This window comes from Rhincodon typus, chromosome 32, assembly GCF_021869965.1.
Source record: "Rhincodon typus isolate 14 chromosome 32, sRhiTyp1.1, whole genome shotgun sequence".
Taxonomy (NCBI): Eukaryota; Metazoa; Chordata; class Chondrichthyes; order Orectolobiformes; family Rhincodontidae; genus Rhincodon; species Rhincodon typus.
In genome coordinates, this window is record NC_063363.1 from 6,256,097 (window position 1) to 6,279,958 (window position 23,862).

The 23,862-nt window shown below is 43.2% G+C and overlaps 1 protein-coding gene across 3 annotated transcripts in view; it reads left to right on the forward strand.

The window, feature by feature from the left end:
• The window catches only part of zbtb16a (zinc finger and BTB domain containing 16a), a 244,137-nt gene extending 220,840 nt beyond the window's left edge, over positions 1 to 23,297 (forward strand). For all 3 annotated transcript variants that reach the window (XM_048615417.1, XM_048615418.1, XM_048615416.1), the window contains exons 6-7: positions 9,549 to 9,716; positions 22,597 to 23,297. In XM_048615417.1, the coding sequence (XP_048471374.1) occupies positions 9,549 to 9,716; positions 22,597 to 22,826 (398 nt within the window). In that variant the 3' untranslated portion in view covers positions 22,827 to 23,297. The remainder of the gene's footprint in view (positions 1 to 9,548; positions 9,717 to 22,596) is intronic.
• The last annotated feature ends 565 nt before the right edge of the window (positions 23,298 to 23,862 follow it).

Below are 23,862 nucleotides of genomic sequence, written 5' to 3' on the forward strand. Positions count from 1 at the left end.
AGGAGCAGGAAGGCTGACGTTTCGGGCCTAGACCCTTCTTCAGAAATTTCCTCTGATGCTGCTTGGCCTGCTGTGTTCATCCAGCTCTACACGTTGTTATCACGCTTTTTTGATGTTTGACTTGTATGTAAAGGAGTGAAATACTAGGGTTCTGTGGTGCAGTGGCAGTGTCATTGATAGATTTGACGTGGAGGTGCCAGTGTTTGACTGGGGAGGACAAAGTCAGAACTCACACGACACCAGGTTATTGTCCAACAGGTTTATTTGAAACCTCAAGTTTTTGGAATGCTGCTGACTTTATCTGACAAGGAGCAGCCCTCAGGAAGCTTGTGATTTCAAATAAACCTGTTGGACTATAACCTGGTGTCGTGTGATTTCTGACATTGGTAGATGTAGTTTATGGTTCAAATCCTGCCTGCTCCAGAGGTCTGTCATAATACCTTTGAGCAGATTGATTAAAATATCAAAAAATGAAATAATGCATCATCTGAGAATTTCGATGGAGAAAGCTGCAGGCAGGAATTGATCCACAGTAAAGTGAGTCAGTCTTTCCACTGTATGAGTAAACCTCTCACAGCATGTGTATTGTCTTTTCTGGTTCCCAGAACTCTCAATGATCTTGCATTTAAAATCAATGTGTCAGCTTCATTGGGGTAGATGGTGATATTGGTAATACCACTGACCTGATAATTCGGGCTAATGCACCCGATTTGAGTGCAAATTCCACCATGGTCCTTAGAACTTTGTTCAACCTAACTCTGTCTTGACTAATGTGCTAAATTTACACTTTAAATTTGCTGAATCAAATGGCTCCCATCCTGTATTTGTGTATCCACTCTGTCCTGCATCCTAAATCACACCAAGCATCGTACACTCCTAATCCCTGTGCTTGCTGCCCTATTGGCTGCACGTTAAGTAACAGTTGATTTTGTTTTCAGATTCTGTCCCTTGCCCCTCCTAATTCTAACCTCCTCCATCCCACAGCCCTCTGATTGATGTGCTCCTCTAATCCTGGCCTTTGCACATCCCCTGATTTTGACCACTCCGCCATTCTTCCTACATTCTGGAAGTCCCTTCTTAAGCCTCTCCACCCCTCGCCTCTCTCCTTTTAAGACACATTGCTTAAAACCAGACTTTTTGACCAAGCTTCTGGTCACTTGGTCATACTCCTTGCGTGACTCAAAATCAAGTTAACTTTTAAACAATCCCGAGGGCACTTCACAGGCATGTTATCTTGCGAGATAAATGTCAGTTATCAAATGCTGATAGTCATTTTAAAATACATATTCTGCTTCACCGGTGCCCCTACAGGAAAGGAAATGTGTCTTTACCTGGTCTGACCTACATGTGACTTCAGACTCCCCAACGTGGATCCTAATGTATAAGGAGGAGATAGTGATGTAGTAGCAATGTTACTGGATTAGACAAGTCCTCCAGAGACCCAGTATGGGGGAGCGTGGAATCAAATCCATACCATGCTATCTGCTGGAATTTCAATTCAATTAATAACTCTGAAATATAAACCTAGTTTCAAGTAATGGTGACTAAGACTCCTCAATTCTTATAAAAGTCAATCTAATTCCCAAATGCCCTTTTAGGGAGGGTAATCTGACCTCAGCTGGTCTGGCTTGCAGATGGGATAACTCCAGGCCCACAGTGATGTGGTTGACTCTGAACTGCCCTCTGGCATGGGCAGTAAATGCTGGCCTAGCTGGCGATGCCCATATCCCATTTAAAAAAAAAAAACTAATATTCTTTATCTCCAACCTCCCCCAGCCCACCCTCTCTCAATCAATTACCTGTCTATCTTAAAGATTGAAAGAGCTGCTGTAAATCAGAAACAAAAACCAGAAATTGCTGGAAAAGCTCAGCAGGTCTGGCAACATCTGTGGAGAGAAATCAGTTAGTGTTTCAGGCCTAGTGACCCTTCTATCTGCTGATTACCCGTAAATATAACCATCCTATTGTTCCTATAGGCTTCCACATTCTATTCATCTCTGTTAAAGAATGTTCTCTTTAATTCTGTATTGGATTTAAATGGTGATCTTGTATTTTTCCACATAGCAACATCTTATCAAAGTCTTTCACAATCTTCAAGACCTTTGTAAAATCTTCTCTTCGTAGATACAAAAGCTCTAGTCTGCTCTAGTCTTCCTGATTTTTACAACTTTGCAGTTAAATTGGTTTAGTCCACAAGGACAGTTGAGAAACTTTAAAATATGACAAGATCTTAAAGAGCAGAGGAGTTTCCTAGAATGATGGGATTTGGAGAGATTGGCAAAGCTGGGATTGTTCTCCTTGCAACCTGGGAGATTTAATCGAGGTGTTAAAAATTGTCAAGAGGTTTTTAATAAACTTCTCTAATTTAATAACTTTAATAATCTTCTCTACTGGTTTGGGGATTATTAACCAGCCGGTGCTGATTCAATGCGACTGGAGACAAATTGAATCTGTTTTATCAGGAGAATTGTGACCTAGGTAAGCAGAATCAATTATAATTTTCAAAATGGAATATTTAAGTGGTGGGGTTGAGGGGGGGGAGAAAGAAAATTGTAGGGCTTTGGTATCAGGGCAGGAGAGTTGGAATAATTGGATAACACTTTCAAGGAGCCATCATAGGCATGATGGACTGAATGGTCTCATCATTCTATAAGGTGGATTCCAAACACGCCATGATACTTATTTCACAGTTTAGTTTTGAATCTAAATTTCTTAATGGAACTGGCAGCAGGTTCCAGCCAACTGCATCTGAAGTCTCAGAGATGTTGGTTGCCTGTGGCGCTTGTCATGTGCGCATCAGAACACAATGAGGAGAGAGTTCTGAATGGTTGCCAGATGGTACTAACTATACCTGTGTGGGTGAAGCATCATTTGACAACACAGAGCAGCTTGCTTAAGAGATGGAAAAGAAAGAAGGCTTGTGTTTTTTTTTGGTCCCTGAGGACACTCTAAAGAGCTTCACAGCCAGTGAAGTCCTTTACATGTGTAAAGTGTGTTGCCGTGAAGGAAGTACTGTTCATCCAGAAAGTTCCACAAGCAGCCTTGAGGCAGTGGTGGAACAATCATAGAACCTGCACTTGATTTACTAATGGAAAATCAAATATTGACCAGGAACATGGGAATAACTCCCTTGCTGTTCTTCAAAATAGTGCAATGGAATTTTAAAAAGTGCACACATGAGACAATGACATCCGAGTCAGCAATGTTGTCAGGGCAGTGCTGAAAGAGGACAACATTGTTCGAGGTGCCAGGTAAGACTCAGTAGAGTATCACAGATCCTTCAATGCTCTTTTGAAGCAGGGCAGTGTGGCTGTCTCCAGTATCCTGGCCAGTTTCTCTGGCAAGTTCACCCAAATTTAATGTCTCAAAAGGAAAACGCTGTGATTGGTAGAAGTCTGAAACATAAACAGAAAATGGTCAACAGGGCCGGCAGTATCAGCAGAGAGGGAGAGAGAATCTGCGTTGATGTTTTGAGTTTTTATAGCAGTGCAGTTCCACAATTTGTACTGAAAACAAAAAATGCTGGAAATCACAGCGGATCAGGCAGCATCCATGGAGAGAGAGCAAGCTAACATTTTGAGTCTATCTAGACCCGAAACATTAGCTTGCTCTCTCACCATGGATGCTGCCTGATCTGCTGTGATTTTCAGTACAGATTCCAGCATCTGCCATAATTTGCTCCAGTTCCACTATTTCCTACTTTTACTGTGCATTTAGATTATTGCCTTTTGTGGTACTTGCAAATGGGTTGCCATGTTTGCTTACACCCAAAGGTGACTGTGTTGCATGTCAAACTCTTTAGGACATCCTGAGTGCTATACAAATGCATGATCTGCATTTCTCTAAAGCTTGTAGCAAAGGAAATGGAAATCAAGACTAAGGAAGCCTTGCTAAAATTGTGCAGGGCTTTTATGCAACCTCCCTTGGAGTACTGTTTGAATTTTAATCTCTGTATCTGAAGAAGAATATATTTGCATTGGAGGCAGTACAATAAATGTTCACATGAGAGGGTTCTTCTGTACTGAAGGGCTGAAAGAATTATATCTACATTCCCTGGATTTGTGACAAGCGAGAGGTGATCTCATTGAAAGATAGAAGATTGTGAAGGGATTTAACAGAGCAGAGGGAGAGGTTTCCCTGGCTGTGGAGTCTTGAAATGTGGGGCACAGTCCCAGGATAAGGAGACTATCACTTCTGGTTGAAATGAGAAGAAATGTGTGTACTTCATGGCCTGTGAATTTTAGAAATGCTATGCTCCAGAGGGCTGTGGATGCCCCATTGTTAAATACATTTAAGGCCAAGAGACAGATTTTTGTTGTCACAGGAAATTAAGGGATATCGAGAGTGGGCAGGAAAGTGGATGTGGAGCCAAAGATGAGCATTGACAATATGGTCTGCTGCTCCTCCCCTTCCTGAAGGCATGGGGACCAATGATGGAGCGATATTAAAATCACTGCTTAAGAGACCAGAATTGAAAGAGTGCAAAGATCTGAAAGGTTATGGGGCTCATGGTGGTTATAAGAATGAGGAGGAGGAGCTGAGGCCACAGAAGGACCTGAAAGCTATAAAGGGAATTTTATAATAAAGGCATTACTGAACTGGGAGCCAATAGATAGGGTAGAGAAATACACTCCAGTTTTAGAAAAATGAAGTTTCCTTGTTACACTTAAACGAGTTACCTTTGTTTATTTTGTAGTTCCCTTTTTGGATACCACTGGAATGTTAGTTTTATAAATGAACAAATGCCGGTGAGCAGCAGCAGCAAAGAGAAGCCTCAGTAATTTCCTGCAGGTCAGACTTGGATTTAAAATCTCCCTGTGCTTTGATCTGGGATCTTTGCTGTTTGCCATTCACTAGCAGGCCGTATTTGGCTGTGCAGACCAGCCAAGAGCCCTGGGCAGTGACAGATCTTTGCTGCTTATCACACACAATAAAACTTCATCTGTCCCAGCGCTGTGTGTCACTGCTTGTTGGTGTCACTACAGCCCTTGTGACAGCTGTTGCAGGTAATACACTGCTCGGGGCACAGGTGCAGACCTCTGGGCAGTCGATGGGGGATCAGAATTGTTCACTTGGCTACACGCTTCATGTCGGGCTTGTTGAGCAGGAGTTTGACATAATCAACATGCTAGAGGCTGACTATTGCTTGGCAACAACTTGTGCGGTTACTGCTACTTGTTTCACAGAGGATGTTCTTCGTCTGAGTGGTTTCCCAAATATTAGGAGCGGCAAAGACATCATTGCATTATTGCACGCGTATAATTTGCAGTTTTTAATTTTATAAAATTAAAATCTTTCCTTGCCCAAATTCTCCGCTGTTCCCCTTTCTAGGGAAACCTGATCTCGATCAATTTCACATGGTAGCAGTAAACCTTGTCCCTCTGCAGTCATAGGATGGAACTGGAGCCCTCCCATATTCCTGTTAACAGGCTCCCATTGAAAAGGGAGAACTATTCCAATGATTCAGAGGAGGAAAGTTTTTTTTTAAAAAAAACCTTCTTCTCTTAAAAGTCATGATCATTTGCTCCAGTGACTGACATGAGAAACACAGTCGTCATGCAGACAGACCTCACAGCCAGCTCTCGCATGGCATGACCCTGTGCAGAGCAAACAAGATGAGCAACTGCTTAATACCATCCATTAAATGATCAAGCTGTGGAAGAGGCCATTCAACCAATCATTCCTTTACTAGCGCATCAACCCTACTCTCCTGCCCTTCCTCCATAGCCCAATCTTATTTTTTTTTCCAATTCGCTTTTGAAAGATATTGATTCCTTTTTACAACTCCTTTTTGGGGCAGTGCGTTACAGATAACAATAACAACTCGACTGTTTAAAACAAAAGCCGCAGGCATTTTGCTATTTTCCTAAATCTTTGTCATTTTGTTTCTACCTTTCCGCATTGGAAGCCATTTTCACTAGTGTGGTCGATTTGTGTTTGAAAGTTGATACAAGTTAAAAGTTGGCCACAACTCTGGAATGAGTTCTGTTACCCTTCTTCAGGAGTGCAGTGGGTTTTTTTTTAATCTGAGGAGACGTCAGGTGCCAAGAGTAACAACACCTCTGAAAACACAACACTACATCAATAAGCTGAAGCGTCATCTAGACGTGAAACATTAGCTTGCTCTCGCTCCACGGATGCTGCCTGACCTACTGTGATCTCCAGCATTTTTTGTTTTCACTACATCAATACTGCCTGGTCTATGTGCTGCTGTCTATGAATGCAACTCAAACCTACAAGTTTCTCATTATGGGCAAGAGTGGTACAACTCTGATTAAGATGTCACTTTAAAGGGGATTAGATGAATCATTTGCTATGTGTTATGCTGAATCATGCACAACAGGCAGTTTGGATTTAGAAAGCGCAATGTGTTAAAGGCTCCTCATTCAACAGTATCCTTTAAGAGGGAATTAAATTAGCATTTGCAGGAGGAAATAAATTGGAGGAATAATGGAAAAGACAGGAGTGGGAGGAACTGGATTGTTCTTGAGGAGCAAGTGCTTACTGGTTAGTTCTCTCCTGTACCAGTCTCCCATCCTACTTTCTATTAATGTGTGGACATGGCTTGACTGTGATCTGTCAGGAAGTGGGATTTAATTGGATACCTTTCTCTTTCAAAGAGCTGGCAGAGATGTGATGGGTTGAATGGCTGCTTCCTCCACTATAAAATTCTGATTGGAACAGAATATGAAGTTCACGTCAATTAACGAAACAATTGGCTAGGATCTGACTCTCTCTGACAAATGGTGCACTTGTAAGAATGCAATTAGTGAAAATAAACCTTGCAACCTTGGACCATCCTGAAAACAGTTTGGTTACCTGGATCAGTTTGCAATGAGTGCTGTTTCCTGGCACTGGCCAGCTTTAAAGTGGATGGAGAAAGAGAGGGGGACATCCAGAAGAAAGACCTTGATGTGATGAATGGGATGGGGGAGCGGCAGTGGTTTAAACGCAATTTATGCAAAGCCATTGATTGACATCAATGCAGTGAAAAGTGCAGGTTGCTGTTGTTCGTTTAAAAACCCGAGCTGCTAAGCTTCTACATTGAAATGTAGAGAATGTAGCACAGCCAGCAGCTTTCTTGCCATCTGCTCGAAAGTAGAGGGTACCACAAAAAAGTACCTCCGCCTATTGCATTTCACTGGAGTATACTTGCAGCTTGGGGGTTGTGCGATGGTGAATATTCTCTGCTGTGATAAATAGATGGATCAACAAGAGGATTAGATATCACTAAGACAAATAATTAGCAAATTAAAGCGTCTGGTTGCTAGATTTTGTTTGAATGGCCAGTGTAAAATAGTTTTGGTTCTGCGGCGAAATATCAGATATCGGCTTTGAAGGAAAGATATTTTTCTGTTTTAATTTGCCCCTCTCATCGAGTTTTGAATGAAGTGAGTGTTCTGTTGTGTGCACAATCTGCAGCTTCTCCCATAGTTTGTTGGCTGACTGAGCCTATCCAAGTGACCCTGGAATAAAACAAAACTGCAGACGCTGGAAATCTGAAACAAAAACTGAAATTGCTGGAGAAACGCTCAAGGATCTGAAGAAAGGTCACTGGATCTCCAATGTTATCTCTGCTTTCTCTCCACAGATGCTGCCAGATCTGCTGAGTTTCTCCAGCAATTTCATTTGTTTTCATTTCAAAGTAACACTGGGCTCTGCTGAGCTCCTGTCCCTGTAGCCTGTAAGTTTGACGGTGAGGTAGTGATGATTGAGTGTGCTAACATGGGGGGAATCACCCAAGGAGTGACTGCCGCCAGCATCCATCTGGAGTTTTTTCCTGGGAAGGGTGTTTTAAAATGGCAAGTGACATTAGGATTTGGGTTAACTGTGATGCCATCTCATGTTGCATAGCGTGCTCGTGCTCACAGTCTAGGCTCATGTGAAATGAGTGGATCTACAGGAGACTACTCAATAGAGCATTTAAGCAGCAGGAGACAATGTCTCAAGGGCAAAAGGAATTAGAATTAGCTTTATTGTCGCAAGTACTCGCATGGAAACAAGTGAAAAGTTTACAAGTTGCCACTTATGGTGCCATCTTGGGTACCAAGGTTCTTGGGTATGGATCCCTCAGTACAAATTCTTAGGGGAAAAAATTAGAAAAATAAAGAAATAAAAAGTCTAATAAATTAGAAATATAGAGAATTAAGAGTTCAGATTAACAGTCCTTACAAACTAGACCGCGCCAGGCTTCACCTTGAGGTTGCGAGTGCCAGGAGACCAAGTTCACATCAAGAATTGAAAATCAATAATTTACAAAGCTATCATCTTGTACAGCACCTTGTACGGGACTGTCAGAATGCAAATGAGGGACCTAGAAAAGTGTTTGGCTACCGGATCCTGTATCAAAATGCAAGTTGCTGCCCTCTTAAAGTCTCCTCCTTTGGCATCCAGAATTTAACTTAAGAGGATCCCCAGCCAGTTTCCCTGACCGATAGGTACAAGGTTCTTGCTCCTGGTGGAATTTACTAAGAGATAGTGGTAATGATGGAGCACGCTGGGTTTAAACCAGTTTGTACCATGAACTCATGTAACAATCCGTCAGTGTCTTCAGATATACCCATTAGTTTCATCTCAAAGTTGTTGCAGTTTTACTTTGCTTTTTTTTTGGAACTCGAGATAAATCTGGAATCTCGCGAAACCTAAAAATGTAATTTTTCCGTGATCAATTTCTGTAGGGCTTTGATGCCCAGAAATTATCTTCCATAATTTTGGTTGCAAAATGACTCAGGATATTACAATGAGGTATTTTTGAAGTGCAGTCACTGTAATGATGTAGGAACCACAGCAGCCAATTTTTGCACAGCAAGATCCCACAAAGTGACAGTGACCAAATCATCTGTTTTTGCAATATTGGTTGAGGGCTACAGGCCAGGACACCAAGAAAAAACTCTCCTACTCCTTTTTATAGCCACTTGAGAAGGCAGACGTGCATCAGTAATATTCCCCTGTTCTGAGGATGGGTCACTGGACCCGAACTGTTAAACCTGGCTTCTCTCCACAGATGCAGCCAGAACTGCTAGGCTTTTCCAGCAATTTCTGGTTTTTTACCCCTAATTTTATAAACATACTCTAATCCATCTTTATATCATGTCATGTTGCATTTGGAAGCCAGTCTTATTCTCCTCTGAATTACCCTAGATATTTTTAATTGCCCTCTTCAGAGGTGTTATTGCACACCTCTGGAGCAGTTGGGACTTGAACCAGGATGTTCTGAACAAGAGGTAAGGATGCTACTATTGCACCACAAGAATCTTTCCGCATCATTTCTAATGCGAATATATCTTTCCATTGTGATTGGTCACACTTTCTCACCCAATTAGTTCTGAAGAAGGGTCACTGGACTCCAAACGTTAACTCTGTTTCTCTCTCTCGACTGAGGCTGCCAGAGCTGCTGAGTTTCTCCAGCAATTCCTGTTTCAGATCTCCAGCTTCCGCAGTTCTTTGTTTTATATCGTGACATTGAGAGAGTGGTTTTGATGAGGTCATCAAAGATTCTTCTTTACTCAAGTGGCCCTGACCAGTTTTGCTTTTTTCCCCTCTCTCAGGTGACCACCCGTACGAGTGCGAATTCTGTGGGAGCTGCTTCCGAGACGAGTGTACTCTGAAGAGTCACAAGCGCATTCACACTGGGGAAAAACCCTACGAGTGTAATGGATGTGGGAAGAAGTTCAGTCTGAAACACCAGCTGGAGACTCACTACAGAGTTCACACAGGTAATCCTCAGGCAGGACTAGCTGTCAGATCCAGCCACTGCTCACACTTACACAAGAGACTTTTTAATTCCTTTTCATGGGATGTCATTGTTGGCCATTTGTTGACACTTTATAGAATCCCTACAGTGTGGAAGGAGACCATTCAGCCCATCCAGTCTGCACTAATCCTCCGAAGAGTAACCCATCCCTGCAATCCTGTATTTCCCGTGGCTAACCCACCTAGCATGCTCTTCCCTGGACATTGTGGGCAATTTAGCATGGCCAATGCACATCTTTGTGACTGTGGGAGGAAACCACAGCACCTGGAGGGAATCCACGCAGGCACGGGGAGAGCGTGCACATTCCACACAGACGTTTGCCCGAGGCTGGAATCGAAGCCAGGTCCCTGGTGCTGAAAGGCAGCAGTGCTAACCCACTGAGTCACCATGCTCCCCTTGTTGCTCTCTAGAACATAGAACATAGAACATAGAGCAGCACAGTACAGGCCCTTCGGCCCACGATGTTGTGCCGACCTATTATCCTACTAGGATCAATCTACCCTGCATACCTTACGTTTTACTGTCCTAAAAATGTAGGGTATTCAGGGTAGATTGATCTTAGTAGGATAATCTCCTCTTAGCCTTGAACTGAGTAGCTTACTAGGTCATTTCGGAGGGCAGTTAAGATTTGACCACATTGCTGTGTGGGTTTGGAGTCACCTCACCTGTAAGCTAGGCCAGGTAGGGACAGAAGATTTCCTTCTATGAAGGTCAATGGTGAATCAGACTGATTTTTACAAGAATTGGGGTAATTAATTGAATTTCAATTCATTCAGCTACAGTGGGGGTATTTGATCCCATGTCCCACAGACACTGGCCTGGGCATCTGTGTTACTCGTCTAATCTTGTGACATTTCTACTAGATCTCCATCTCTACTTAACTATAGGATCCAGGTTAATGAGTTTATGATCACAACTCATCCCATTCAGTGCTGGTATGTAAGTTCTCAGTTAATGTTGTGGCTATGTTCCTAAAAATCTCAACTTTAAGTCAAGCGCTTGTTCCTATAGAAACAAATTGCAAATCTTTAGTTAGATTCTGTAGCCTGTTCCATACCACAGAGAAAAAATATATATTTAAATATTATCCACTTGGATGAGGATTTACTGCTAAAATTTCAGTAGTCTAAATTTCTCCTCATGCACTTGCAGGATCTAGAATTCCAGTGAACCTATTACTATGCAATTGTTCTAAATGGGATTCGAATGTTTTATTAAATCTCTTCCAATTCATTGCAGGATTGTGAAACCCCTTCCTATTCATGAATTTCTAATAAATCCCATCCCAGTCAGTGTACACAGGGTTTCAATAGATCCCCTTCTTATTATTTAAGATTCTGACATTCAAAAACCCAATGTCATCCACTATAGAGGTATCTTTAAGGTGATGTTCGTATGTTGATGTTAACATTTCTCCACACCTTTGCTGCACGGCACAGTGAACATTGTTGGTCTTTCACACACTAATGACTTCTTCCAGAGATTGTTACCAAGGCCAGTACAATGTGCTTTAACATTGCACTCCCTTGTAGCGTGAAAGATTAAATGTGCTGCAGCTCAAAATTATAAATTGGAGAGTCTGTCTCTATTTTTGTTAAATGCAAAGCTAATTTGAGTTAGGTCAAAGAAATGCTGATTGAAGTAGAACCTTTTGTGGTAATTTAGTATCGGCGCAGATTAACTGTGCGATGCTTGGAGGGTGAGCTGGAAAGCCTAATGTTGATGTTGCAGTGTGTTAATCTGTGAACTGCTGCAGGGCCAGTCTGCTTGAGCTGCTTTCCATTCTCTGCTGTGGCTCAGGCGATCTGAGCAAAGGAGCACTTTGTCATGAGGACTGAAAAATCTGAAGCCGTGAAAATGCCAAAGGCTAAAATCAAGTCTCCTACCCCATCTAGGAGCTTTAAAATCCATTAATACATGGCCCAGCAAGATTTTAATTAGATTCCCCTCCACCCCAAATGTTGCCAAATTAAATTGAATTTTTTTCCCTGTCTGTATTCATCAAAACGTTCCCATTCTAATATTCCTGGTGTGCTTTATTTTCTCAGCAGTTCTCCCACACCAGCAATGCATCCAATGTGAAATATCTCCCACTCAGATGCACTCATGCTCATGTTCACTGTCACACTTACCCTCACGTGTGCACTCTTACACTCATTCTCCCTCTCTCGCCTTTCCTCCTCCTCCTCCTGTACTGTTACAGAAAAATCTGGTATTTCTACTTACCTCTGGTAAATTTAATCTGCTCCTTACAAAGATAGCAGGAAAGAACTCAAGCAAGGAATTAGGAGGGCTAAAAGGGGCCTTGAAATGTCTTTGGCAAACCGGATTAAGGAAGATCCCAAGGTGTTTTATACATATATTAGGTGCAAGAGCGTAGCCAGGGAAAGGGTAGGTCCACTCCAGGAAGAAGGAGGGAATTTGTGTGAGGAGCCAAAAGAAATACGTGAGGTCCTTAACAAATACTTTGCATTGGAATTCACAAAGGAGAAGGAAGTTGTGAATGGGGAGCCCTGGGAGGGGTGTGTTAATATTCTAGGGCATGTCAATATGAAAAAAGGTGTTGAGTGTTTTGAAAAGCATTAAGGTAGACATGTCCCCAAGACCTGATGGGATCTACCCATCAGGAATGCTGAAGGAGGCAGGTGAGGAAATTACTGGTGCTTTGTTCAAAATCTTTGCATCCTCTTTAGTCATAGGTAAGGTCCCAGAGGACTGGAGAATGGTCAACATTGTTCCCTTGTTATAAGAAGGGTGATAGGGATTCTCTGGGAAATGACAGGCTAGTGGGTGAGGTTATGTCAATGGAGGGAAATTATTGGAGAAGATTCTTGAGGATAAGATTTATTCACATTTGAAAAAAAATCAGAAGAATTAGAATATCTTCTATTTTCACATGTACTCCAGTACAGGAGTACGGTGAAAAGTTTACAATGTTGCTTAATGTGGCATTATCTTAGGTACAAAGTATCCAGGTACGTAACTTAAATACAAAATAGAAAAATAAAGGAGAGACAGAAAGGTAAAAAGTTACATTACTTATTTTTTCTAACTTATACTATGAATAACAGAAATAAAGTTAAAAAGATAATCATTACAGCTATTCTATAAAGGGCCTGCAGTAGATTAGTGCAGGAGGCTTCCACACATGGTTTGATTGGGCTGGCAAGCCACTGATCTCCAGCACCGGTCCCCAGACCAACACCGGTCCCCACATTGCTCGTGCATCCACCCCGCTGGCCATCCCCGCGTCCCTCCATGCCCCCTCCTCCACTGGCCATCCCCGCGTCCCTCCATGCCTCCAGCCTGCTCTACGTCGGGCGGTGGGGGACGGTGGTGGAGAAAACAGCAAAAAGGGAAAAAGTAGAAAAAAGCAGTAAATAAACAGATGGAGCAGAGGATCTCTGGTTGGAGCATCCTACTCCACTGCTATCTTGATGGGAAATATGGACTTATTAGCGATAGGCAGCATGACTTTGTGCAGGGAAGGCTGTGTCTCACAACTTGATTGAGTTTTTTTAGGAAATGACAAAGATGAATGAGGGCAGGGCGGTAGATGTTGTCTGTATGGACTTTAGCAGGACCTTAGACAAAGTATCACATGACACGTTGATACAAAAGTTGAAGTCATGTGGGACTTGTGGTGAGCCAATAAAATAGATACAGAACTGGCTTAGTCATACAAGACAGAGTAAAGATGGAAGGGTGGTTTTCTGACTGGAGATCTGTGATCAGTGGTGTTCCGCAGGGATCAATACTGGGACCCCTCAGAACTGTTCCGACGAAGGGCCATTAGACCCGAAATACTAACTCTGATTTCTGTTCACAAATGCTGCCAGACCTGGTGACTTCTTCCAGCAGTTTGTTTTTGTTCAAGATAAAAATTGGCAAGTCCTGTTGCAGCTACATAGGACTTTCGTTAGACCCCATTTGGAATATTGTGTACAGCTCTAGTCACCACACTACCAGAAGGATGTGGAGGCTTTGGAAAGGGTACAGAAATGGCTTAGCAGGATGTTGGTTAGTTTTGGGGGGTATTAGCCATAAGGAGAGATTTGACAAACTTAGTTTGGTTTCACTTGAACAGTGAAGGATGATGGGCAAACTAGTAGAAGTTTACAAAATTGAGAGGCATGGTGAGAATGGATAGTCAAAGTCTTATTCTCAAGGTAGAAATTTGAATTACTAGGGGATATAGGTTTAAGATAAGGGGGGAAAGTTTAAAGGAGATGTGAGAGGCAGGTTTTCTTTATATACAGAAGGAGGTAAGTGCCTGGAATGTGCTGCCAGAGGTGGTACAATAGCGATGTTTAAGAGGCATCTTGACACATACACACACGAACAGGCAGGGGATAGAGGGATACAGGCATGTAGAGGCAAAATGTTGTTTAGAAAGGCATCATGTCAACGCAGTCTTGTCAGGATAAGGGGCCTGTTCCTCTGCTGTACTGTTCTTTGTTTGGTCTTAAATACTGTGCCATTTTGGAACCCAAATGAATTATCTTAGCTCACATTAGGTACAAGTGCACCCCTCTACATTCACTCCTTGTTTCTCACTCTTCTTAACACCAAATGGTGCTGTGGCATCTTTGAGTGAGGAGTTTACTAAGAAATGTATCACTCGTCTGTTTCAGTGATCTTGGACTTGGGATGATCCAAATTTTTAATTTATCTGCTCAATTTATCTAAGCTGTTCCTAGGTGGTAAAAGGATGAAGTTCAGAATTTAGTGTCATTGCGGAACCTTGGATTATATTGGGTTAGATTTTCTGTTTTCTGTGGATGTTGAGGTAATGCTGAATCATCAGGAGTGAGAGTCCCAAGCTTGCTTGATTTTGTTTTTGTAAAAGGAAGTGATTTAAGAAGATGGTGAGCTTGATGTGATTAAGTTGTGTGGTTTGTATGAATGTTTGTTTATTAAAGAGTTTGGATTTTGAACTAGTTCCATTTTGGTTTCAGTCTGTGTCTACGAGTGTGTTCAAAAACAAAGTTGCTGGAAAATTTCAGCAGGTCTGGCAGCATCTGTGAAGGAAAAAACAGAATTAACGTTTCTGAGGAAGGATCACCGGACCCGAAACGTTAACTCTGTTTTTCCTTCACAGATGCTGCCGGACTTGCTGGGCTTTTCCAGCGACTTTGTTTTTGTCCCTGATTTACAGCATCAACAGTTCTTTCGGTTTCTACGAGTGTGTTTATCAGTGTGGGTGATAAATAGGTTTTATTTGTATCAGGACAATTTTGAGTGGACAGAGTAAATATTTGAAGACAATTAACTTGCTTTCTGTTGAGAAGGATTAGGATTTTCATTTTTCTGAAAGGAAAGACCCATGGTTTGGAAATCTTTTTTTTCCTCAGTTTTCAGATGTCCCACTTGAAAATGTATGAAATTGTTTCTCCTAAAGAAAAGAGATAGTTTAGAACTGTTAGGGAATAGGTTGCATCAGTGTAAGGATTTTAATGTAAGAGTTCCAAACCAGAAGGCCTTGGTTAGAAGCTGAAAGGGCTGCTTGAAGGTGCAAAAGTTTAAGCTCAGTTGTGTGTCCTAATCAAGGACTAGAGAAGTCTCAAGATTGGAATTTAAAAGAAGTCATTAAGTTAAACTTTCGGATGTTGTGCAGAAGCAAAAACTTTGTGTTTGTGTTTGAGTAGTGTAACGTGCTTGGATAAATGAAAGAGTATTTTTGCTGTTTGTTTTGAAATGTTTCAGATTGTGCTAATATATAAATAGCTTGGTTTAATCAATTTTGTCTTAATTTCTTTTGTGTAATGAACTTCTGTATGTTGTTAAAACCAAAGTTGAACACTAGCATTTTAGTGAGAGACCATCTTGATAAATAAAAAAAAAAAAAAATCTAACAAGCCAGATTTAAGTCTGGGATATGTCATATCCTGTACTAATATCAGCTGGGATAATAACGGAGATTAGACATAAAGGAGTTAACATTTAAACATTGGGTATATTCTGTCAAATATAGAAGAATGCAAGCTGCTGGATTGAAATGTTTAAAATGTTGAAGTGGTTTGCGAGGACAGGGAGAGATTAAACTATTTGTTCGCGGAATTAAGAACAACAGAACACCATCATAAACTTAAGGGCGGGAGCACTCAGGAATTCCAGAGAACTTTGTCACTAAGAGGACAGTCGAAATCTGGAATTCACTCTGGCAAGATGTTGGGAGGACAATTAGAATGTGTAAGAGACAGACCTACAGATTTTTAATAGGGTTAGGATATTGAGAGCTGAGTGGACTGTTTCAGTTTCAATTTGTGTGTCTATTGTAGTATTTTGATGATCAATATCTCGATGTCTTTCTGAAGATGACAAATCTGGAGATGTAACTCAACATTTGACTTTTGATGCATTGAGGATTGAGAGGTCAGAGAAATATGGAGAATTTCTCTCTCTTTGAGTATAAAGCCACCTGACCAGGAGGCAGTCCTTGCTGGAAGGATTCTGCAATGTTTAATTCTGCTGCTGTCACCCTTGGCTGCTTCCATAACTTACCCTAATTGTTTGCCGAAATGAGCCAACGCTTATGAATTTGTTTTTGTTGGTGATTTACTATCTAGAGTATGGCACACTGAAATAACTGAACGATACTCTGGGGATTTTTTCTCCATCATTTGCACCTACCAACACCCGCTGCTCTGTGACCGTACCTTCCCCTTCTGTTCTGTTTGTGGATGCCTGACTCTGACTATCTTGGTGACACTTTGTCACGTGAGAGGCCAGAGCTTACTGGTGAGACCATTCATCCATAAGAGAGATTGCAAGTTATTTCTACCCTTGCCCAAGATTAATTTGATGACACCTGGTTCCTCTTTGTTTGCCTTCCCTCCCCATTCACCTCAGCATTGTGCCTCTCTGTTGTCTGGTTGGGATGGCTAATCCTTTGGTAATAAATAGAGGGTTATTTTCGCATCTGACTATGCTTCGGCAGGGGGTGAGGTGCTACCACATCAGGGGCCGGAGGGAGGTGGAGGAGGAGGAAGTCGGTGAGGTGGATGGTTCCTGCCTGATTGGGTGGGGAAGTGTTTGTGTCTCATCGTTCCATGAGGAGGAATTCCCACGAGCTGAAAGGTGCTGATGCAGGACTGCCCCAGGAAAATCCACCGCCATTGGGCATCCTGAGTCCAGTTGCAATTCCCTGTTCCCCACTTAGGAGCGGCAAGCTGTTGCCTTGATCAACCTGGTGCAATTTAAGTGTCTGACCAACTCAACAGCTGAGATATTGAGAGGGAGCTCCACTTTAATCCCCAGCAAGAACTATGATAGAAACAAAAACTGAAATTGCTGGAAAAAGGACTCGGCAGGTCCGGCAGCATCTGTGGAGAGAAAGCAGAGTTAATATTTTGGGACCAGCGACCCTTCTTCAGAATAGAGTTTGCCATCAGCAGGGAAGAGAGCAGCTCCTATTATAAACAAATTAATGGGGAAGCTGGATAAACACGGAGAGAGAAAAACACTGCCATTGGGTGTGGTGGAGGCAATGGTCGGATGCATTTGAAGTGTAATCTAGATAAAGGCAAAGGAAAATGGAATGGAGTCGAAGGCTACATTGAGTGAAGGAAGGTTCATGTGGAGCAATATCCTGCTGAGTTGAGTGGCCTATTTCTGTGCTGTAAGGTCCTGATAATTCCGTGCAACAAAAGGAATTGTCCATCTAAAAGTTGCTTCAGTCAGGCTGGTTACAGTGTCACCACAAGGAAATGCTACATCTGGCAGTTAAGGCCACTTGCGTCAACCATATACAGAGACTTGACCTGCTGAGCTGGGGCACGAAGCCATCTTGTGGGGAAGGGAGGCACTGGGAGCAAGGACGATCTGCCTCATCATTCATAGTACAGCCTCAGCTCCCTTGATTCCATGGTTGAATTAATCCTGTTTAAATCACTTGGATGACAGGATTGCTGATTTGGGAAATCAGGTCAATGAAAATTTAAGGAGCAAGTACACAATGAGCTGAATTAATTTGCAAACAAAATCTATTGCAATTTTATATAATTCCCTAATTTTACCAGCTGATTATAATTCAAGTGCTGCACTTAAATGGCACAAATTAATTTGATTAGAAATCTGCTGTGACGGGATGGACAGGTGTAAAATACTTGAAGGTGAATGGTAGCATCCAACCCCGCATTAAACTGTTAGCTCACAGATATCTGTCAATGTCAGTGATTTGCAGCCTGCATCTCGCATGCTCTCTCAATCGTCTTGAAAGGTGACGTTGAAACCCTTAACGGGAAATAGCGGCTAAAACTCAGTTCAGTGGCTAATAAGCTATGTCAGTGACAAGCATACCAGCAAGCGTTAATCCAATGGTTAGTACTGCAGAGAGGAATTGAGGGGCAGGATGGGTAATTGTGATCAGGACTTTCTGCTCACAAAGAGGGGAAACACCAGCACTCACTGGATGGAGTGAATGATCTTTACGCATGTTATAACTTCTATGTATTTTTGTTATTTGTTCATGGGGTGCTGCCTGGATTAGCATTAGTTGCCTAGCCCCAGTTGCCCCAGAGAAGGTGGTGATGAGCTGCCTCCTTGAACAACTGCTGTCTTTAATGGATGGGTAAACCCACAGCACTGTTAGCCATGGAGTTGTGGGATTTTAACCCAGCCAAAGTGAAGGATTGCTAACATGATGATGTGGGTCTTGGAGGGAACTCACAGGTAATGGTGTCTCCATGTATCTGCTGCCCTCCTCCTTGCAGAAAGTCACATGTTTGGAAAGTGCTTTTGAAGGAGCTTTGGTGAGTTGCCACTATATGTCAGTGATAGAGCGAGTCTATGTTGACAGTGGGTTCTCTTGACCCAAAACATTAATTCTGATTTCTTTCCACAGGTGCTGTCAGAGCTGCTGAGCTTTTCTAGCAATTTCTGTTGTTGTCTATGTTAACAGTGTTTGATGGGCTGCCAATAAAGTAGGTTTCTTTAGGTGGTGTTGGGCTCTTGACTCTTTTTAGAGCTGTACTCATCTAGGCTTGTATTTATAATGGGGGATGGCTTGTAGCTAGTTTCTTAAGCAGATGGAAAATACTTGAATTAAAAACGTGCTTTAAATGTCATTAAAGATCTGGATAAACTTCTGTCTGTGCTTTCTCCTCATTCATGGAATGTGGAGGCATCTACATGTGCCAAGGCTGGTATTTATTGCCCACCCCCATTTGCCCTTGTAGGTAGTGAACCACCTGCTGGAGTCATTGCAGCCCATTTAGTGTTGGTCCATGTTTTTTTTTAAACAGCAATGTTAGGATTTTAATCCTGTGAATGAATAACCAATATATTTCTGAGTCAAGATAACAAGATGTAGAGCTGGATGAACACAGCAGGCCAAGCAGCATCAAAGGAGCAGGAAAGCTGACGTTTTGGGTCTGGATCCTTCTTCAGAAATGGGGGAGGGGAAGGGGACTCAAATAAATAGAGAGAGAGGGGGAGGTGATGATGGAAGATGGATAGAGGAGCAGATAGGTGGAGAGAAAATGGACAGGTCAGGGAGGCGGGGATGAAGCCAGTAAAGGTGAGTGCAGGTAGGGAGTTGGGATGGGGGTTGGTCAGTTGGGAGGGAGGGTCAGGTAGGTGGGAGGGAAGACACAGGTCAAGGAACAAAAACAAAATTGCTGGAAAAGCTCAGCAGGTCTGGCAGCATCTGTGCAGGAGAAAGCAGAGTTAACGTTTCGTGTCCGGTGACCCTTCCTCAGTTCTGATGGTGGCTGGGAAAACATCAGTTTATATGCAGAAAATAGGGAGGTGGGTGGGGTAGGGAGTAAATGATAGGATAGAGCCTAAAGAGAGAGCAAGACAGTTGGACAGACAAAGGAGTTGCTAACAATCAGGCTGGGAGGGTGAATAGTTGTTAATGGGGACTGTTCATGACTAACAGGGGGTGTGTAGGTGCAGGCTATGTGGTAACAAGGCCTGGTGTGTGGGGTGGGGGGGCTGGGACATGGGAGAGTTTAGGCCCTAAAATTATTGAACTCAATATTGAGTCCAGAGGGCTGTAGGGTCCCCAAGCGGAAAATGAGGTGTTGTTCCTCCAGCTTGCATTGGGCTTCACTGGAATACTATAGCAAGCCGGAGACAGAGATGTTGGCCAGAGAGCAGGGTGGTGCATTGAAGTGGCAGGCAACAGGTAGTTCAGGGCCTTTTTTGCAAGCAGAACATAGATGTTCTGCGAAGCGGTCGCCAAGTCTACGCTTCATTTCCCCAATGTAGAGGAGACCACATTGTGAGCAGCGAATGCAGTAGACTAGATTCTTGGAAGTGCAGGTGAAGTGTTGCTTCACCTGGAAGGTATGTTTGGGCCCTTGGATAGTGGGGAGGGAGGAGGTAAATGGTCAGGTGTTGCACCTTCGCCGGTTACAGGGGAAGGTGCCGTAGGGCTGTGGGGAGGTGTTGGAGGTGAAGGAAATGTGGATCAGGGTGTCCCGGAGGGAACGGTCCCTGCGGAAGGCGGACAAGGGAGGGGAGGGGAATATGTGTCTGGTGGTGGCATCTTGCTGGAGGTGGCGGAAATGGTGTCTGATGATCTTCTGGATGTGGATGCTAGTGGGATGGTAGGTGAGGATAAGGGGAACCCTATCGCCGTTGCGGGAGGGAAGAGAAGGGATGAGGGCAGAATTGCGGGAGATGGGTCGGACCCGATTGAGGGCCCTGTCGACAACAGAGCTGGGGAATCCTCGGTTGAGGAAGAATGTGGACATTTCGGAGGCTCCCTTGCCGATGTTGGCCTCATCTGAAGATATGCGATGGAGACGGAGGAACTGAGAGAATGGGATGGAGTCTTTACAGGAAGTGGGGTGTGAGGATGTATAGTCCAGGTAGCTGTGGGAGTCAATGGGTTTGTAATGGATATCAGTGGCCAGTCTATCCCCAGAAATGTCGAGGAAGGGAAGGGAGGAGTTAGAGATAGACCAGGTGAAAGTGAGGGCAGGGTGGAAATTGGAGGTGAAATTGATGAAGTTTTCCAATTCTAGATGAGAGAGGGAAGCAGCACCAATGATATCATCGATGTATCGGAGAAAGATTTGTGGGTGGGGGCCGGAATAGGACTGGAACAAGGAATGTTCCACGTACCCCACGAAGAGACAGGCATAACTAGGGCCCATGCGGGTACCCATGGCAACCCCTCTTACCTGAAGAAAATGAGAGGAGTTGAAAGAGAAGTTGCTGAGGGTGAGGACAAACACAGCCAAGCGGAGGAGGGTGGTGGTGGGTGGGAATGGTTCAGGCCTTCGTTCCAGGAAGAAGCGGACAGCCCTAAGACCCTCTTGGTGGGGAGTAGATGTGTAAAGAGATTGCACATTCATGGTAAAGAGGAGGTGGCTGGAGCCAGTAAACTAGAAGCTTTGAAACCAGCGTAAGGCGTCAGATGAATCATGGATGTATGTGGGTAGGGATTGGACCGGGGGGAGAAGACTGAGTCAAGGTAGGAAGAGATGAGTTCTGTGGGGCAGGAGCAGGCTGAAACAATGGGTCTACCTGGATAGTCCTGTTTGTGGATTTTTGGCAGGAGGTAGAAACGAGCTGTGCGGGGTTGGGGGACTATGAGCTTGGAAGCGGATGGGGGAAGATCACCAGACAGGTCAAGGGGGCAGAGATGAGGCTAGTAGGTAGGAAGTGGGGGTGGGAGTGGGTTAGGGTTTTAGGGTGTGAGTTAGGATGGTGAGAGAGTTGAAGAGGAGTTTGTAGATGGTGGTGTTCCCATGAACCTGTTACTCTTGCCCTTCCAGTTTGTAAGGTCTGGAAGGTGTTAGTCAAAGAACAGCTTGCTACAGTGCATCTTGTAGATTTGGTTCAGTAAACGCTGCTGGACAAATGAATGTTTGAGAACAATTTGACACTAGAAAAGTCTTTCACATTATTTGACGATCAGTTTTTCTTTGTACAGTGAATCCAAGCGTCTCTAGGATCAAAATTGCTGCTTTAATGAAATTAAGCAGTTTCAAATGAGCGATAATTGATTTGGAAGCTAATGGCTGTATTTTCCAACATCTTTGTGTTGCCTTACTCGCTGTACTGTTTACGTGTAAATATTTTAATCTTTATAGCATCCTCTCTTCTATCCCTATTCAGGTTTTCCTCCCCTCCTTGCTCTCCTGAGCTCTCCTTTCTATTGGGCTGTGGCACTGTGTTCAATGTGAGCAGGATTGGCCATGATTGTGATGCCCCTACACCTAAATAGACTGTGTGATGAATGGCTATTTTTTTTCCAGATGATCCTGTTTTGGTCTATAGTGGTGGTGAGGTTGGGGGGTGGGGAAGTTAGGAGGGCTAAAAATTGAAGTAAGCAGGGAGTGGAATTGGGATGGGAGAAAGATAAAATTGATGGAGATAGGAGTGGAGAGAAAAACAACAATTGGTTGCTGGGGCCAAAGGAATTGAGAAAGGGGAGTTGGAGAGGAGGATAAGGGCTGCATAGTGACAGTGATTAGCACTGCTGCCTCACAGCACCGGGGACCCAAGTTTGATTCCAGCCTTGGGTGCCTCTGTGGTGTTTGCACATTCTCTGTGTCTGTATGCGTTTCCTCTGGATGCTCCGGTTTCCTCCCACAGTCCAAAGATGTGCAGATTAGGTGGATTTGGTCATGCTAAATTGTCCTGTAATGTCCAGGGATGTGCAAGCTAGGTGGTTTAGCCATGGGAAATGCAGTGTTACAGATGTGGGGGTGGGTCTGAGTTGGATGCTCTTCAGAGGGTCGGTGCGAACTCAGTGGGCTGAATAGCCTCTATCTGCACTATAGGGATTTATGATTCTATATTGTCTTGTGTGTTCGTCAATGGAAAATAAGCAACTTTTGATCTTCAAAGGAATAATGTGATTTTTATTTTGGTTCTTGCAGGTGAAAAGCCTTTTGAATGTAAACTGTGCCATCAACGGTCTCGGGACTACTCTGCTATGATCAAGCACCTACGCACCCATAATGGGGCATCCCCTTACCAGTGCACAATATGCTTAGATTACTGCCCCAGCCTTTCTGCTATGCAGAAGCACATGAAAGGCCACAAGCCAGAGGATATTCCGCCAGACTGGAGAATAGAGAAAACGTATCTCTATCTGTGCTACGTCTAACCATGAAAGCAAGAGAGGGGAAAAGAAAAACACTGCTGTGAATGTGGGGAAGAAAATTTGATTTTTAAAAATTTTTTTTGAACCATTTTCTGTGTCTCACACAGTGCGCTTGGAATTACCTCGTGTTGTATGACCTTGTTCAGCTAATATTTTTTTTTCCCTGTTTGGATGTCCTCCTTTCATGTGCAGGCATGGGTCATTAAATAAGTCGCAAAATATGACGGGCAGTAGCAACAAGTTTAAGTACTTAAAGGACTGCAAAGTGCCACAGCAGAGAAAGTAGTTTTGTTTTTGAGTGTGCGCAGTCATTACCAAATTATTATTTTTTCTTCCTTTTTTTGTGCTTTTTTGTTTAAAAATGAATGGAAAACGTCTCTTCCAGGTTAGGTAAGAGTCAAAACATATTCTGAAAGCTACCTCTTATTTTTTTAAACTTTGTTTTGGCAAGTTATTAAAGCACAGTTTGCAGTATTTTTGTGTTTTACGTTGTCGCCACAACTGTTCATCTCATGCTTGAATCGTCTGCTGCATTTCCTTTGGTAAATTAACAGCACCTATATGTAAAGGTGGGGAGAGGGAGGGAGGGAGGGAATTTAGGAAATCTAGCCGTAGTTAGGGTGTTGCTGGGATGAGGGTGGCGGGGAATGTCATTTTAAAAACAAAAGGAACTTGGGAAATGGGAGTGAAAAGACGGGGTTAGCTGTACACAGCTGTTACGTCTTGGCCAGCAGTGAAAAGGGAAATTTGGGGGTGCCTTAAAAATGGAGAGAGAGTGTGTAGTCCTTTAGTTGAAAAGGCAACAGTTGGTGGTTTAGTTTCTAATGTGCGATGGAAAAGACACAAGTGTTGAACTTGAGTTATGAGAACAGTCAATGTAGTTTTCTTTAACTATGAAGGAGAGAATCGCTTGGGGCAGAATCTGGAATCTTGGTTGCGTGAGATTTTGTGTGTGAGAGAGAGAGAGAGAGAGAGGTAGATGGATGTGTGTGTGTGTAAAGAGAGATTTTAGTAAACGTACGCTGGGAATGGAGGGGAT